At 38.2% G+C, this 19,608-nt stretch overlaps 1 protein-coding gene across 1 annotated transcript in view; it reads right to left on the minus strand.

The window, feature by feature from the left end:
* ZFHX4 (zinc finger homeobox 4) overlaps positions 1–19,608 on the minus strand; it is a 165,280-nt gene that overhangs the window by 5,030 nt on the left and 140,642 nt on the right. Inside the window, exons 7-10 of the mRNA XM_067553588.1 lie at positions 14,942–15,075; positions 14,597–14,797; positions 12,103–12,220; positions 5,787–11,174 (exon numbers count right to left, since the gene is read on the minus strand). Of these exons, the coding sequence (XP_067409689.1) occupies positions 5,787–11,174; positions 12,103–12,220; positions 14,597–14,797; positions 14,942–15,075 (5,841 nt within the window). The remainder of the gene's footprint in view (positions 1–5,786; positions 11,175–12,102; positions 12,221–14,596; positions 14,798–14,941; positions 15,076–19,608) is intronic.

Below are 19,608 nucleotides of genomic sequence, written 5' to 3' on the forward strand. Positions count from 1 at the left end.
TAGGTATAATGCTAATGTGACTGGGAAAAAGTGATTTCCTTCAGTATGCTCCACAGCAAATGATTAGAAAAGAAGCACCAAGCACAATGACAGTGCTTCCCTCTAATTGATACTTTGTGAGATCTCTACTTCGTTATTCATTTTAACTAATTTTGAACATCTGGGATCATATACCCACTCGTCCTTCACCTGAGAAATCTGGTAATTAGGGAGCTCACTACAAGTAATTAGCAATCAAATAAAATGGAATCTCTGTTCAAATTGAAGTGGGAAAATATTACAATACCAAATAAAGAAAGGTGTTTAGCTAATATCAACAGTAAATGACCATCCAAGACACTGACAAAAATAGCAAGGAAAGCAATGCTATTCGTTATTAGGATACAACACAGTTCACATTTTCATTTTTGAGTGTACAGGCAAAGCTATTCTCTACCATCATGACAAGCAGGTCAACATAGCATTTGCTGGGAGATAAGTGTATTAGTACTAAAGTACATCTACACAGGAATGCTGTTGTTCTCAGTTTACTTGAAACATGCAGGAATGATTTCCAACTCATTAGAGAAGGAAATCTAAGTGTGTGCTGGTTTTGTTTGGAGGATGCATGCACAGTACAAGTATGTCTCATATATTAATGGAAGAAATCTTTGCTATGTTTCAAGTACCAAATATAGTGTAAGTGGCTGGTAACAGTCTATTTTGAAGCAATTTCTATGAGATGTGTAGTTGGCCAGGAAACTAAATGATGGCACAAGGTAGAAAAGGGAATTGTAAGAGGCTGTACATTGTGGTCAAGTCTGTTTTCAGAGGCAAATAAACTTGGTAGAGAAATGAGCACACAGAAAGCCCAATGTTCAGAGGATGGTAGGAGTAAAGCAGCCCCCAGGAAAAGCCTATGAGTGCATGGATAAGAGAACAATAACTGTAGGCTCTATAATGGAGGTTAGATGGGTATTACCTACATGGAAGCACTAATCTAGTGGGCAAGAATGAAGTTTAAATAATCAATATCCAGGTGCTTAGCATTACTTTGGAATAAAGCAATTAGAATTCAGGAGAGTGATTATCAGATTTAACAAAGAGACCATTTAATGGCAATCACAGTATCATTACTGCTATTTTATGGTAAAAGCAATGCTAAGGAGTTAAAATGTTTTGTCAGCAGGAATTAGATAGTATAGGGAAAAAAGTCACAATGGTCATCATTAAAGAATCAGTAATTGCCGCATTTACCGTACAGTGGTATCTGAGATACTGTTGCTTTACCCTATACTTTCAGTAGGAAAAAACTGTGGCAGCTTTGTAGTATCCATTGAAAATGTATTTGATGTCAACCACCTTACATGAAAAATACATGGATGATGTTATCAATGTGAATTGCTACCCCAGCCTGTCTGCTGTTTTAGAATCATACTCCTTTGGGCTCAACAGCTATTGAAGGTTTTTCCAATTCCTTTGCATTTCTGTTCTCTTTCAGCCTCACTCATCATGTTGCCCTCAATATACTCACAGTGCTGCTAGCTAGCTCAGCCATCCACCTATTTTATTTTCCCATTATATTCTTTGGAATTTAGTTGAAATGTACAAAAATAAACTAAACAGCTGAGAACACTGTGGCAGAGAAGAGGAGCAATGGGTTTGTTACACGGAAGTGTTGATATAGGGTCCTAAAACTCAGTATAGGAGACCTGATGAACCTAATTCTGCCATATGTGACATGAAGGAAACAGACTGGAAAATCCACTAATTATAAAGAAATGTTTTAGCTTTGCTATCTGTCTCTTTTAAGAGGGGTTTTAAGTGGTTTTATGGCAAACCCGAGGTCTCTCCCAGAGGAATCTGAGACAGATAAACACAAACACGATAAATGAAAAAGGTAACAAGTGTTCAAAGAAGAATAAAGAACATGATTTAGGGCCCTAGTCATGAGAAAAATAAGTGTTGCTGAGTCATATTTCTCTTGATAAGATTTCAGAAACCACTGAAGTGCACATTACCCAGTGATGTGTGCATTCTTGGAAAAAGCTGTTGGGAATCTTAAAGAGTCTCAGTCTTAAGTGATGAGCTAAGACTCTAAGGTAATGATCATGACTTAAATATCCAGTATTAATTCTAGAAGCAAGTTGAGTGTTCTGATAGGGAAAAAACAAATTAAGAAGAACAGAGAACATTAAATTTGTTAGCAGAAGATGAAAAACAATAAATGAGCAGAAAGCTCTTCCATCTGCAGCATACTATAAAACAGAAGTGGAAATAAGCCAGTATTGAAGTATATCCTAGAAAGTAGAACCCCTGAAAATGATCACATATTCAGGGTTATACTGAACAATCATAATAATAATGCTGAGAGATAATACAGCATTTGATGTCTCTAAAGTAGTGTATTTAAATTAACAGATTAAATCAATCATAAAACAGTATTTCTCATTTCAAGAAATTCATCCTACAGGGGAGAGGTTTTCTGGGAATGATATCATAGAACCAGATAGTCATTCTGATACTGAGAAAATAACTGTGCTCCGATATACCTAAGTATGTCTAAATTTGCTTGACCATTCTATCCAGAAAGGAAGTTAATGTATTTTTCCAAGTGAAGTAATCTTTACCAATAAAGGTCCAGTTAGAGCATTGTGTTCAGTGAAATTAATACGCCCACTTTCAAGTCATTTAGGCTCAAAATTTAGATTTTCCATATATTAGGAAAAGTTTTCCCTCTGCCTGGTGGCACAGGAAATGTTGCATTTTTAAAATTTGATTTAAAAGCATTTTGAGGGAAGTTAATAATTTCCATGCAGTGTTGAAACCTAAACAAAACAGTGTTGAGCACAAGAACCTGAAAGTGAAACTGATTATAAGCCAAGTGAAGCAGATCAGGTTAGACCAGAAGTAAAATGAAAAAAGTGAAACACAAATGAAGACAAAAGAAAAATTTCATTTTAATTATTATAGTTTCACTAATGTAGTGTCTTAGTAATAACAGCAAGGACATTCAATAAAAATGTGCATCTTTTTATGTTTTCATTGTCCCTTTAAGGTCACAAAACAAACTGGCCTTTGCTGCTGAAAATGTGTCAACCCTGTAAACATTTATGCACATGAACAACTATTCGCATATAAGCAATCCTATTAAATCACTTGGACTGTTTGTGTGTATGTGTTAGCAGATCAGGACCAGGAAGAGGAAATGACACACAAGCAAAAAATAATAAAATCTGAAATTCAGAGAGAGTACTATAATTAAGGAACAGGTTGGTGATCCCCCTGGGAACAGACTTCAGGAAATCCCTTGCACATTTAAGTAATGCAGAAGGGGTATTCTGCTGGCTGTGAAGGAAGTTAGAAGTTTACAGCCAGTGTAGAGCCTGTTCAGAGGCTATGCCTCCAAGAAGGTTATGCTTAAATTTTTCCCAGCATCAAATATAGATGTGAACTATCATCCAAAGCACAGCAGAGGAGATGTTAAAAGTGGGTTAATTAGGTGTGGAGAATAGTTGTGTTGAACACATATTAGAGATGTTTTAAGGATATGAGTACTTTTCAGTAATGAATGATTAAATTAATCTATTTTTATTTTCACTTCAACTACTCTATTATGTACCATTAGGGAATTAAGATTTATGTATGCACGTATTTGCTGGGTAACAAAGAAGGGATGCAGGGGCTACTTAATATATGGTTGAAGAAAAACCTAATGACAAAACTCTACTAGCCAGTTTATACCATAGGTTTAGCCCATAGTGAACCAATTAACCTAAAAAGGTGTCAGATGAAAGGGGTTGAGAATCCATCTCAACTGGTGCTTCACTGAGTATGCTACTGTATCAATGATTTAAATTTAACTCAAATAAAAGATATTTAGTGGAAATTATACTATCTGATCATTCAATGATCATATGCTAACTAGACTGTATTACCAAACATGTGATCTGTATGTTCATAAGGGAACAATGTAAAGATATATGAGTTTTCTAAGGCTTACTATACCTGAACATGAGGCTGGCTAAGGCCAGTTAACTAAGTTATGTAGACAAATTATATTTTATCCCTGATTTCTATTAACAAAGATTAGCCACTTTCGGACATATAAATTATATGCAATTAAGAGGAGACTAAATGAATATATTACAGTATTTGAAACTACTTCATATTTGTTTTATATGCACTCTCTATGCCAATAACTGTTTGACAAAAACAGAAGGGCATTCAGCCAGAGGATCCATTGTGGAAGGAAAGCCCTTCTGACCCACTGAATAGAAAAACAAGATGCTTTGACCACCACTTAGGGAAGCAATGACATGGTCATCATCAATCAAAACAGAATGGTATAGAATAGGAGCTACTGCTACAGCTTTAGTTTGACTGACCACACTGGTGATTGAATCAGTAGCCCTCCTGGCAAAGTAAGTTGTTTACATAAATCAAAATTTAACAACTTAAGGCAACACAAATGGAGTCACTGAGCCATGTACACTGGGCCACTTCCTCCCCCCCCCCACTAATTCTGATATGTAATTACTTGATTTGCCTGTGCAATCAGGTACGGAATATTAGAATTTGCATCTGCAATGTTGCACCTACAGTGAACTCTACCAGCAACACTGGAAACCATTTAAAAAAATCAGGTTCCTTCTGTCAGGGTTAAACACATTACTATACAGAGAGCCTAATTATGTGACCTCAGTGAAACTATCTGTATGAGTAAGTGCTTCTCAGTGAGAGTAAAGGAAGCAAAATGATGTGCAGAGTCAACCGCAGCACTCTGTCTGAATCACAGCAGATGTTCAGTTACATACACAAGCCCAAATGACACGATGAGTGTGCAGCACCCATACAAATCACAGGGAGGCTGTAGATGCTCAGTATCTCTCAGGATTTGGGCCTCAATGAAATAGTCAATAAGAACTATGTCCAGCAGGAAAGTCCTCATCTTAACCAGCCAACTACTTAAAAATATTCTGAAAGTTTCCAGTAAAAATCGAGTTTAACACCTTCTGAACTAGGCAACAGGTTTTGATGGGTCCACTTGAGGGATGCTTAAGGCAGGTTTTGGTGAAAACTCTACTTTGTGTTTCATAGGATGCTATGTTCAGTTTCACTTTTGCAAACAGTTAAATATAAAATAGTAATCTACACTTTGTGTAAAGAAATCACTCAAAATAAGTAGAAGAACAATAATATTAGATAAAAATTATTGCAGTCAAAGATGCCTAAGGGCTTGTCTTCACGGCGTATTAGGCCACACTACAGGATTTTAAATTCTAGTGGGCACTCATGTGTCGTGCACTAATTGGCCCAAGTGGACTCTGCTGGTGTATGCTAAAAGTTTCCAGTGCCTTTTAATGTAGTCCTGTTTCAACCAGTACTACGTTAATGTGCACTAGAGAACTTTTTGCACGTGCCAGCAGGGACTACATAAACCAGTTAGAGAGTAACACACTAGAGTGTGTTATCATTTAAACCCCTCTGGTACAGACTATCGCACCATGGATAGCAGCCCTAATACAAATAGCTACACAATTTTTTTAAAAAGTACGTTTGGAAGTTGAATTTCAATTTAATTCTTCAACTGAATTTCAATTTTGGGAGAATCGGTGATATTACCAAATTACCTACTGAAATAATCCAATGATACACTGAGCATAGACAAGAGCAGTATTTTGAACACAGCGAAGTGATAGGAATAGGATACGAACACACAATATGCTGTTCTTCACAAGTGGTTAATAACTACACAATATCATTAAAATTAATAAAATAAAAAATTCACCCCCTTACTGACTTACTGTTTGAACTTTGTGGAAATCCAGGCAAGGAGGATGGACCATTCATTCCAGGCAGAAGAACAGGAGGAAGGCCAGGTAGTCCTGGGTAAGCTGCTGGCAAACTGATACCATGAAGTGAACTGTTGTCCATCATGCCTGGCTGCTGTACTGTTAAGCCTAGCACATCTGTAGCTTTCTTTATACGATCCAACTCCTGCTGGGCCATCAGCTGTCTAACCGTAGTAGGAGCTAAATAATCTTTCTCCCGATCTAGCTGACTTCCGACAGTTTCTCTCACTTTTGAAATATGTTGTTTGGAAAAAATATGATCTCTTATAGACAAACGTGCAGAATACTTCACTCCACACAGAGAACATTCTGGCTTTGTCCCATCAGTTCCACTCTGATTTATAATGAATGGCTTCCCTATGTTAATTTTGAATTTCTTTTCTTTTGCCCGGGCATTCTGGAACCAAACCTGGACCACTCGTTTAGGCAGACCAATCTCATTCCCAAGCATTTCACATTCTTGCATGGTTGGAGTCCGATAGTCACTAAAGCAAGCCTTGAGGACTTTAAGCTGGAGGTTACTCATTTGTGTTCGAAAACGTTTGTGACCTGGTCGATCACTATTTTTGGATTTAAAGGGGTTGCTAGCGCCAAATGGGTTTGGTGAACTTGGATCAGCAATGCTTGATGTTTCACTGCGATCGGCATTATCATCGGCATCATCAGTAATGTAAAAACTTTGGTCATGATCACCATCTTTGTCAATGAAATGTATCGATGGATTAGTTAGGGAGAAGAGAAACTTTTCATCACAGTTGTCAATTGTAGGTGTGGTTGCTGTTTTTGACATAGTATCATTCATGAGTGTTTTTGGCTCTTTGGGAGATGATACAGGTTTCATGTCCCCTGAACTACCAGTCATGTTTTCCATTTCATTGTTTCCCTCATCTCCTGTTGTGGCATCACTAATTGCTGTATTAACTGATGATGTCTCATCAAAGTCAGCCTTATTTTGATCGTACCCAGAGTCAGCAGGAGGGGCATTCAGATTTTCTATATCCTCATTGCACTCTGCTTTGAAAGAAGAAGGACTTAAAAGATTCTTTGGGGACATCTCTGCAGTTTTACTAACAGGGGTTGACACTGTGGAAGCAAATTCATTTTCACTTGATAGATCAATCTTTGTTAATGATAGTGATGGATAATCAAAAAAAATATATTTTTGTGGACTTTCTCCTCCATCTTCAGTTGATATTAATGGACTTGGAGGCAAACTATAGCCTGCCTGTTTCCCTTCATTCCAGTGCCGAGAGCGAATGTGACTTTCCAAAGCTGACTTTGCTTTAAACAGTGCTCGACAAAAAGGACACCTTTTATGAGACTGGGCTGGACCTACTGCACGGAACTGTCCTTTTCTTTCTCGGGCTCGTGTGTTCTGAAACCAGACCTGTACTACTCTCTTCTTAAGTCCCACTTCACGTGCAATATGATCTAGCATCTTTCTGGTGGGATTAGAATCTAATAGGTATTTTTCATAGAGTATTTCCAGCTGCTCTGGAGTAATGGTAGTTCTCAAGCGCTTATCACGATGTTGGTCTTCACCACTGTTTCCTCCCTCTTTTTCACTACAATTATTATCTTCTTTATCATCTAATTTTCGTTTAAGTGAGCCAGAAGCTGTAGCAGGGTGGGATGTATGCGATGGACCTGTCTGCTGGGACATCTGAGCAAGAGAACTATTAAGCAGTTGTCCAGTCATCAGAGGATTATTGGGGTCAAATATCATATAGGGCATATCCATAGGTCTTTCTAAAAACTGAGAGTGAAGAAATTGGTTTTGGGCTGCTAGGAAATGCATGTGCTGGTGCTCTTGCCAAAGTTCTAGAGTTGGAAAGGCAACTGTACACTGGTCACATTGGTATTGTAATAACTGAGGAGGTAGACTGTTCTGTAGAGAAGTCATTGAAATTGATATAGGACTGGAAGGAACCGGTGTAGTCTGTGATGCAGAAGGAGGCCGTCCTGCTAGCTGTGGTTGCTTTTGCTGTTGTGACTGAGAGACTGAGGGCTGTGGATCAGAGGAAGTTATTGGTGCAGACTGTACTGATTTGGTGCCTTGTGAGGTGGTATCAATTTGCTTAGGGGTGATGTCATTTTGCTTTGGCTTTTCTGTTGACTCAGGCTTAGGAGAACTCTTCTCAGGTTCTGGTTTGGGTGATGGCAGTAAAGGAGTACTAGAACCAGAACCAGAACTTGCTGTAGTAGCAGCTGTACTTTTTGATGAGTCTGTTTGGCCAGAAACTGTGCAATTTTTATATAGCATTTGATCTGTGGCATCCATAGAATCTTCTGTTTGGCTTTCATCTTGAGCATCGTCATCTTCATCTTTGTAACACTGTTTTTTCTGGTGTGTAATCAAATCAAAAATTCTGGGAAAAACTACGCTGCACTTTTTACATTGATATTGCATGTTGCTTGTTCGAATATAGCGCTCATTAGTGAGTTCCCTTTTTTCATTATCTTTAGTTTCTGCTTGATTTTCATAACTTTTGCGAGCTTTCTGTCGTGCATTTTGGAACCATACAACAATAACTCGAGTAGGTAGGTTAAGTACAGTTGAAAGTTGTTCAATTTCATCATCCTTTGGATAAGCATTTGTGTCAAAAAAATCTTGTAAGACCCTAAGCTGGTAGTCAGTAAACCTAGTTCTAGATGATCTCTTGCTGAAAGATGCATCGGACTTGTAATGCTCTAAAGAAGTGGGTTGAGGATCAATTCTGATATCTTCCAAGACAGTTATGGGAGGATTACTAAAGTTGTATGGGGAATCTTTATTTCTTTGTCGTTCCTTAAAAAGTGTATTACGAAACCAGTGTTTGATAACTTTTTGGGAAAGGCCAGATTTCTCAGCCATTTCTTGAATCTGTTCTTCACTTGGAGAATTGTTAATATCAAAATAAGCCCGCAAGATTTTTAATTGATCATCTGTGATTCTTGTACGTGGACGCTTGAACTGAGAATGCCGTAGGAAATTGGGATCTAATCCTAGCTGCTGCTGACAAAGCTGGGTAAGGTCTGCAGACAAAGTATCCATTGGTGGTAGTTGGAGGGCAAGCTGAGGAGGCAATGCAGGATGTTGCACTGGCTGCATCATAATTGGAGGGAAGAGTGGAAGATCTAATGAAACAGGCAGCTGGACTTGAGGTGGAGCCGAAGGCGGTGGCGGAGGCGGAGGTGGGGGTGGCGGAGGTGGAGGTGGTGGTGGTGGTGTGGGTGGCGGAGCTTGCAAAGGAGTGGGAGCTGTATTTTGAATTTTTCCAGAGCTGGCTGAAGATGGCTGTGAAGCAGTCGGAGGCAGAGGAAGGGGAGGAGGCGGGGGAGGTGGTGGAGGTGTTTCTGGAGAAGATGGTGAAATTGGATAAAGCTTGTCATAAGCCTCCCTGTATTGACGGGCAAATTTCTCTAGTGCTCCATAAGGAAAAAAGTGACCATGCACATGCTCTTGATGACTCTTCAAAATAAGAATGTTAGAAAATAGTTTACTACATGTTCCACATTCCAATTTGTCAGTGTTTTCACCTTCACTGGTCTTGCTTTTTTTCTGTACTTTTTGTCTGTTTTCATTGTACTGGATAACTAGCTCAAAGCCAAAGTTCTCCAGCAAAGCTTTGGCTGCATTTCCTCTAGCCCCAGAAGCTATTCTAGGTGGTGGAATGGTTGGTTCTGAGGATTTCTGCTTCTTCATATCTTTGTTCTCCTTTAGTCCTTCACCTTCATTTGTCAATTCTTGCTTTGGCTTTTCTTGTTTCTCAGAAATCTCTTCTGATTCTTTATATGATGGCATATCTTTTATCAACTGGCACTCTGCAATTACTAGACTATTTTGCTCCTGTTTCATTAGTTTGTTACTTTGCTGCTGCTGTTTTTGTGACTGAAGTTGGGGTTGTGTTGACTGATACTGTTGTGCTTGTTGCTGCAATATTTGTAGTTGCGTTTGGCCAACGTGGTGTTGAGTTTGTATCTGCTGCTTTAAATCTTCTAGCAGTGACCCTGCCATTCCTGCCATTCCAGGCATACCGAATGTGGCAGAACCAGGCAAACCCAGATCTGGGCTCAGGCTAAATTCTGTTCCAGGTATGTAGAATGGAAAAAGGAATTGAGGCTGTTGAAATTGCAGCAGTGCTTCTGGTGTCATAGGAAAGTGAGGCAAAAATGCAGGGTTTAGAAATTGGGGCTGAAAGAATGCAGCTTGCTGTTGCAGTTCATGTTGTAATTGCATTTGAAGTTGTGCTGGTGACTGGGGCGGGTGATGTGTAGGCTGAGCAGAAATTAATTCAGAAGCTTGCTTTTTATTTAATTCTTTGGCATCTAAATGGGTATCTTTGCTGTTAACTGCTGGTAAGCTCATAGAATCCAGCATTCCTTGGCTGGGGCTATTGACATTCCCTGCAACAATATTTCCACTAGTTATATTACCACTTGGTTCTAATTTTGCAGCCCTTGCCTTAGTCTGATGAAGCACAGATCTCATATGAATTTCCAGTGTAGAACTTTGGCTATATGCAACATTACAAATGCTGCATTTGTAGGGTTTGTTATCAGTGCTGCTGTTGCTTTCTTGAGGGACAGGACTTGATGCTTCCTGCAAAACCTTTTTGAGTTTATGTAAATGAGACACTGAATTATAATGGACCAAGAGAATGTTCTTTTGAGTGAAAGATTCTTTACACACTGTACATTTATATGGGCGAGATGGATCTAGAAATTTTTCCATAGTAAAATTTGGCCCTTTTCTAAAAGGTAAGGTCCGCTTTGGTTCTGAGCCCATATCATCTGGAATAGAGCTACTATCACTTCCTACAGGACTTGCTTTACCTTCCTGGTCCATCTCATATTCTCGCTCTATTTCCTGTTCTAGTGCATGATCATCTTGTGCCATACTTTCACTTTCTGCCCAGAGTTCACCATTTACAGGTAAAGATGCATACAGCTGCTGAATTTCAGCTTCATTGAGTTCGGGGTGGCCTGCTTCCAAGTGTTTTTTTAAAGCCTGGAATGTACGGAAGCTACGTTGACAAAGGCTACACATGGTAGCAGCCCGAATAGCATGATACTGGGAATGTATCTGAAGCTTCTGCATAGTCTTAAAAGCCAAGCTACAATGGTTACAACGATATTTATAGACATGGCGATCAGAAACAGATAGTTGCTGCTTTTTCTGCTGCTCATTCAACTGATCCGGCAGTGATTCGGTGATCTTTATATCCTTACTGCTGCTCTTATTCCATTCTGGCATTTCAGTACATTCTTTAGGCGTCTTGTGTTCCTCAATTTTAATTTCCATTCCAGTTTTTGATTCATCAAGCCCAGGAGTATTTTTTTCATCCATTGGACTGTCACCTGGTTAAAGAAGGCAAAGAAGTATCTTTTAAACATGTGACAGTTGAGCGTAGGGAATATGATTATTTATTACGCTTATCACAGTAGTTCCTAAGAACCAACCAAAAATGGTCCCCCATTGTGAAAGGTACAAACATAGACAGTCCCTTCCCCAAATTGTTAACAAACAAATAGATAAGACAAATAAAGGGTAGGAAAAGGGGCAAACACACAAGAAAGTGATCAGTGTGGTGGTGACAAACAGAATGTTAGTACGACAATATTTTTTGATAATTCTTAGGGTGAGGTTGAGTTAGCTAAACAGCTAAACAGAGATGAAGGAGGAGAGAAGAGAGCAGACAGAAGGGATACTGAGGTGGATATGGCATGGGGGGGAGAAGGTGGGGACATAGGTATTAAGGGTGAGGACTGGTTGAAGTGAAACGACTGTGGGGTGGCTGGAGCAGACAGCCAATCAACACAGAGAGGGTCCAGAGTGAAAATTGAAATATGGGCTTGATCCTAAGGATCCATTCATCTGACATTCTCATTGGCTCTAGTGAGAGTTACAGATAGCTCATTATCTTTTAGAATCAGGTCCTATACATATTTTAAACAGCAAAGGGCTTATTTTCAACAGGGCCGAATACAGCTGCATGTCTAATTTCTACATACCAGTGACCACAGGTGTGTGCTCAAGTCACATATTTGTACAATCACATGGACAACATGCATCCAACTAGCCATGTGTCTGTGCAAAGAGCCAAATTCTTTGTTGAGGTCCATCTTTGAGAATCATGCCCTAGATGACATCTTACTATTTTTCTCCTGTTACCGCTTGTTAATGTTTGTAACCAAAAAATGTAGCAATGCACCAAGAAAGAAACAAGTGGTTTGCTCAAAGAATCACTCATTTAGATTCTGCACGTTTGGTCCTTTGTTTGCGTACCTGAATATTTCCCAGATCCTTCCGCTGTAATGGTAGCAGGTGTGTCACGCTCAGATTTCTCTGAAGGTGCTGCAGGCAATAGCATACTATTGGGCATGATCATATCTGGTACAGGGACCTTTAAAAAAGCAAGGACACAATATTATATTCAAAGAAGAAAATACACTATTCATCAGTGCATCACACACAGTTCAAAGCTTGTCACACAGCAAAACCCAAAGGCTTGATTCAGTCCTGGATTACAGACCCGTGACCTTGGGCAAGTAACAATCTATCCATGCTTCAGTTTCGCACCTGTAAAATGGGATAACAGTGCCTAACCCCATACATTAAAGATTGTGAAGTGCTCTGACGCTATGGGAATATGGGCCTGTAAATACCTAAATAGAGGCTGAAAATTTCTGTTTGGTGTCTGCTCAAGAGTGAAGCATTTGGACATTTGCTCAAAAATCTCTTGAGCCTTTACTGTAATACATGAGAGTGAAAAGAATATATACTTTGCCCACTGAAAAAAACAATTCTAACCAATTAAAGAAGACCCGATAGGATCCAAATTTGAAATTTTAAACTTGGCATGGGCAGAGTTCACTCAAAGGACTAGTGCCTTTGGTTGTGCTGGGGTAAGAGTGGAATGGAAAACTGATTGCAAATAGATGAGATTTTTAGCAAGCTTCCATTTCCTTTGTGATCAGGAAGATCCGACATTCTTAGGTGGTTACTGAGACAATTTCTATGAGAAAGATTAGGTTTTCCAATAATACCCCCACCACCAAAATTCTCTCAAAACCCCCAAAAACAAAACAACCCCTCTCCCAAACTTATCCTAATATCATGATAGGAGAAAACCACTGATATGGAGAGAAAAAAATAAATCCTGCAAGTAGAGGATTGCTACACCATTTTTTCAGTTTCCTCTGACAGATTGAACATTATAAGTTTTTATTTAAAAAAAATAAAGTTTCAATCTTTTTTCCTGGTGAAGATACAGCTCTCACAGTGTAAACAGATGTTTTGCTGACTTGTTTTTCAGAAACTGGTCTCCAACCAACCAATGGGAATAGCAAAGGCAGGATCTCACTCCTTCCCCATCTTGTTCACCTAAATGAACTGAATCACATGGCCTTGGGGTAGCTATATTATTTTTCCCTGGGAATCTCCATGGAACCAGAAGGGAGATGGTATGCATCCCTAACTGTGGCCCTCACTGCATCCAGTCTCTGTCCTCTCCCCAGTGAGGACCCTGGACCTACAAAGCATCCTCCACAGGAGCTGAGTAGAGAAGGGTATGTGCAATGGAGGTGCCTGGCCCTTGAGTTTTGTGGGAGGGGAGGAGGAATCCCCTCTACACATGGATCTTGAGTTGGGAGAGATGCTACCAGTCAAGGAAATCAAATGCTAAAAAACACATCCATGTAGTTAAAAATCACAAAATTAAATAAAACAAAAATTTAAGAAATGCAAAAGTTACATTTCCAGTATGCGTAGTATTTCCTATGCGATGGGCCAAATATTCTGGTTTTGCAGAGCTGTACTCAGTACAGAACTAGGTGGCTCCCTGATTCTGGGGCCAGCTGGAGGTCAGCTGAGCTCGTAGTATAATGTAGAGAGGCCTCAGAAGCTCTGTATCAAGGCCTCCTTTTGCCTGGTCACACCCCTTATGGTAGGAATCAGGAGCAGGGTGGTGTAGAGCTGCCACAGGAGCTCTGTGGGTAAAGGAATCCCTAGATGCAAAGGGAAATCCTCAGGGGGCTGGATATGTGGGCTTTACAGCACTTTTCCTCTATGAAGAGGCAAAAAGTAGCTAGAGCACAGGAAAGAACTGGGGCCCTTGTTTTCTGGTTAAAAGCTGTGACATAACAACTACACAGGCCAAAAGACATAGCATAAAATAATCCCTTTTATCATGGTATATGTTGTTTGTATATTTCTATCTGAACTTAATGAATTCATTTGAATATTATGTTGTTATAATATGTTCAAAAAAACCTCATAAAACCAATTAACATAACAAAAATAATAATACTTTGCAGTAGTACCTTTTGCCAAGGAAACTACTCCTATTTTTCAAACATCAATACATTAACGTTCACAATACCCTTGTGGGATAGATATCACTAGACCCAATTTAGAGATGTGCACTGAGGCACGGAAAGGTGAGTGGCCTGATTTTTCAAAGTTGACTTCAATGCAAACTGCAGCGTCTTTGAAAATCTAGAATAAGGGACTTGCCTTAGGGACATAAATCACTGACACAACTAGGCAGACAAGGTGGTTGAGGTAATATCTTTAATTGGCCCAACTTCCGTTGGTGAGAGATACAAGCTTTTGAGATTACACTAAGCTCTTCTTCAGGTCACAGAGCTAGGAACGGAATCCAAGAGTCCTGTCTCTGGTCCCCAGCTCTGGCTACCAGACTACTGGATCACAGCAAATTCGTTGTCTACCTGTCTGAGTATGTTATTATCGAATGTGCATCAGTATTTTGAATACTTACTGTCATAAGCAGTTTCTCCACACAGTCAGGAGACACACTGTGCAAATGGGTCAAATGAAGTTGGAGATGCATTTTGTTGCTGAGGACATCCTGGCAGAGGGGACAGCAGATAACAGGCTGCATCGAATGCTGTGACAGGACATGCATCTGGATACGATTTGGATCCCTGCTACTGTAGTTACAATAAGGACATTGATAGAACTGAAAAACATCAAATGAAGATGCAGGCTATTAGTCGGAGTGTTTTGAATTAATTAATAGCATTGCTATTTCAGTAGCATATCATCTGTGTTTTACTTCTGAGAGAGTTCTATGAGGCAACAAAATTGTTACATTTTCTTTTACCTGTTCATGCCCAAATTTATTGTCCTCAAGAGGTTTTGATTTTTTAGATGCGCCATCTTCTTCTTTTGCCTGAAGTAGCTGTTGTGTCCCTACTACGGTATTCACTTTTGGCTCCTTCTCAGGTGTGATTATTCCTGTTCCAAAAACATAATTTTTAAAAACTATGTTTTAAACTTAGAAGTATTATGCTATACAAAGAGCTGTGATTGTGTTGCCTTATAATCTCCCATATGGTTATGCACAAAAAAAAAAAAAATTAAATAAAACAATTTGGAAACCTAGCAAATACAAAGGTGAAAACACACTTTTATCCTTGATGCAGACTCTAGAAATAAATTTTAAAATGGACTCTTCTCTCTTGTTTAGATAACCTTAGATTGCCTTGAAAGATTAATCAATAACATGCTCTCTTCAGCATCTGAGTCTGAATTTCTCTATTACATTAAAACAAATCAACTTTCACTCAGAAATCCTTGCTTTCCAAAATAGTTAATTTTCTCACGTTTAATTACCCCTATTTCTAAAACATTTGGGCAGTGACATTATTGTGCTGCTTTGAGAAGTCCTGCTTGGTGACAGTTCTGAAGCTAAATATAGTGAGCCTTTAAAAAAATACAAAATGCAAACAGACCTCCAAAGCCTACACCACCATACGCACACTATGAAAAACAGAATTTGAGCTAACTAAGTATTAATTATATGCAAAGATCAGTCGTTTTGTACAGCTTTTCATGTTTATATTATGAAGTTCTATACTGTGGTATTGTAATCAAAACCAAGAATATAATTATTTTCTGTAGATAGGTCTACTACTGAATATTAAATACTATATTTAATATTATGCCTGAACTAGCTGTATAATGTGGCCCAATCTTGCACACATCAAAGAAAAGAGTGCAATTCTAATATCCCAGTCCATCAGAAAATTCTTTCCAGCATCAATTTGCCAGATAATCTCTTCTGCTAGGCTGGATATTACCACAGCATTGGGTAGGCATGTCACATACATCTCATGACAAACACAAAACCTCATTTACCAACCATTCCAATCTCATCATAGCGCGGCATCATCTGACCTTTTTTCTGCTGTTTATTATGAGTATTTCTAATTTTAACTTTCAATTTTCACCATCTTCCAGTCAATTTGCAACTAAATTATTTCCAGGGTGAGGACACTATCACTGGACAACTGGGTGCAAATACATCTTGAAATGCAATGAAGCTAAACCATTGATTGCTATCAGACCCAACGTAAATATATAGTCCAGGGGTAATCTGATTGTATGCTGTGCATGAAGATTTATCTTGATTTTTTTTTCAATCCACATAAGGTTCGTATAAATGAACAAATTGCACCTCATTGCACAATAACCTAGTTTTAATTTAAAAATAAGGTCATGGATGTTATGGAAACAAGGTAAAAATGAACAAAGAAAATGCTTGTATTTTTCTCTGGAAAAAAAAAACAACTTTTTTCTTATTACATAGGCAACAGAGTATTTGATCTTAACAAGGAAACATTACAAAAAAGTAAAATAAAAGGACATATTTCAAAGTAAACAGAAAAAAAACAACAAAAAATCCTGAGAACAATAATAAATAATTGAATGCTGAATCATACAGAGATATTTTCCTCAGGGTATTTTTTTTAAACACACTAATATATTTTATTACATATATATTAATGATCACTTCTCCACACATTGTTTGTTTCCTAATGTTGTAATTACTTGGCTTTGTGTAATTTAAATTAGTAATTCCGACACATTCCAGCTGAAAATTTAAGTTTATTCCTGATGTATTTTCTGACCTTTAATGACCAATTTGTCAAAATCACGTAATGTTTGAACAAGCTGAGTTTTTGAAACCCCATCGAATTTCCACACTGTCCAGGCCTGATCCTCTAGGCCTTACTGAGGCTAGTCAGTAGGGCCCAGTTGTTTAAAGGTATGTAGGCATTGCTGCGCTCAGCATTGCCCCTAAATCAGTTAGACATTGCAAAGTCTCATTTTCAAAAGGGATTTAGGCACTTACGTACCTAAATCCCATTGACCATCATGGGATGCTGCATTCAGAGCTTGGCAACCAGAAGCTGCTGCTTTCTAGCCACCCTGCTCTGAAGGGCTCTGGCTGTCAGCCGCATGCATGGCTGACAGCCAGAGCCCCCCTCATGCATGGGAGTTGACAGCTCATGATCACCTCATAACAACCTCGCAACCCCCTGAACGGTGATGACCCCCAGTTTGAGACCCCCTGCCCTAGACTATATATCAGAATATATGCAGGAGAACAGAATTGTTATTTAAATGCCTTAAATATGAGAATTATGGGAAATAAAAAAGTGACACACTCTATTAACAGAGAAAGGTTGCTTTCCAAGTCATAGAACGATGGGTTCAAATTATTAACCTCTCTTCATTTCCAACTGTCAGAAATGTCTAACTGTTGACTACTGTCTCTTATCTACATCATATGTCACTTAAAAAATGTCCCATTTTAAAGATAATGGACACATTCTCAGCTAGTGTAGATTGGTATTACTATAGGGCGGGGCTGATACACACCTGCTGAGGATCTGGCCCAAAATAATTTAAATACATTTTTAAAAATTCATATTATCTCTACATCATGCTATATTCATGTAACATTTTGTTACAGGAATTTTGGGGCAAACTCTGCTCCCAGATACATTGGTGCCAATGCATGAATATTGGTATAATTGTTGGTGGAATTTAGCTGAGAAAGAGCAATAGAGGGAGAATGTATGCGCAATGTGTTTATATTAAGCAACATTTTCTACCACTGGATATGACAACTATTTCAAGGGACCAATAATAATCATAAAACTCATATTTCTTGTTACTATATTTACAAATATTGGTTTTGTACATTTTCTTTTGTGTTTAATGTAAACCAACCCTTACACGTATAAAACGCTGCATTTTGGAGTAATAAATACATAACAAAGAGCAGCCCCTTTACTATGTTTACTATGCTAATTATATAAATGTTAAAAGTAACCAAGGCAATTTTGGGGTCGGGGGGGGGGGGGTGGTCTGGATTCATTCAGCCATAAACACTGTTACTTTTTAAATGACCAAAATTACATCTGGCATCAAGTAAAATAACAGTCTCAAAATTTTATGGTAAGCATTATAAACCTAGGGCCTGATTCTCCACTGCTTTGCTCCTTGTGTAGTCTTTTGCACCTGTGCAGAGTGAGGAGAAAACACTACCAAGTTTAATTAGTAGAGTTTTACATTAGGCACCCACTTTCCACAAGTATAAATGACTATGCAAGGGGCAAAGCTCCAGAGAATCAGTCCCTTATAGTTCAGCTGATACCACTGCTGTGCCCTAACACCTGATCCAGCTATATCTACTATGTACTTTCACTGGTGAATTCACTGTTTTAACAAGTTCCCTGTGGAGTGACACAGCAAAGACAGGGGCTTATAGAATTGGCATTGCAAAAAAATTGCAATTGAAACGGTATTAAGGTCCTGAGGCACGCAACTTTTGGAACATGTATAGCTGGATATTCCACTGGCATTGTACACTTAATATGCAGTTTAGAAAAGAACTAAATCCTGTCATTCTTTGTGTTTTAAATATATAGTTTTTGTTCTAGAGACATGCTATTTGTTGTTTTCTGGTTAACTGTGAAACACAGACATCATTCATTTTATAATGTAAAATACACATCATTAGTTTAGTTGAATAATGTAATTTCAATGCATTTATCTAAAAAACTAAGCTTAATTATAAATAAGCACCATGAAATAGACGAGTCAATGATTACCTGTCAGTTACGGAATTATTTAATTCATGTAAGATTGCTAGCACAAAAATGACATAATTCACTGCAATTCAAATGCAATCACCTGCTTAATAATTCTAAAACCCTAAAATAAAAACAAGGGTCATAAAAAGGTTTATGTTAATAACAAGTGAGGAAAGCCTAATAAAACATGTGTCCTAATGAAACAGACTCCTGAAAAAACTATGAACAAAAATATTGTTGTGTTATTTATGAATCAATGTATTTCATAAAGATCGCATAACTTAAGACTTCATCAACATCAGATGATGTTACTCAACTCCAAAATAATTCTAAAATTTAAATTACTGGTACAGTATTCTAATTAGAGTAGAATGAAAGGATAATTTTCATTGCAATAATGAAGGTTAATTTCCATCCTGCCTCATGTTTACTACCTTATTAAAAAGTGCTCCCGTAAGCCATGGCAGAGACATATTATATTTTCAATGCAAATGTATTAATCTGGATAAATTCCATATTAATTCTTGCATTGCATAGAGCTGTAATTTGGATTATAATTAATCTAAAGTGGCACTAGATTTAAATGACAATATAAATGAGGCATTAGTAGGCTTTTCTGTTTGGAATGAATATTCAACAAATATAACTTTCATATCGCCAAGTCTCATTCTGAAAGCTCCAGTCCTTGAGATAAGGTAAGCAATACAGCACAACAGCTTACACAAACACACTGTTACTAAATACATGTTAATCCTTTCTCGTCTAATAGATTCTATGCTAAAGAGGGGTCACACCACTTTCCTGTCTAACTTGTTAAGATTGTGATTAATTTATTGGTTTTCCTGAGATTTCTTTTGGCAAGACTTGCAACACTCAATTCATG

The sequence above is a fragment of the Emydura macquarii genome, unplaced genomic scaffold (assembly GCF_026122565.2).
Source record: "Emydura macquarii macquarii isolate MOO-44397 ecotype Brisbane River unplaced genomic scaffold, CSIRO-AGI_Emac_v2 contig_1477, whole genome shotgun sequence".
NCBI lineage: Eukaryota > Metazoa > Chordata > Testudines > Chelidae > Emydura > Emydura macquarii.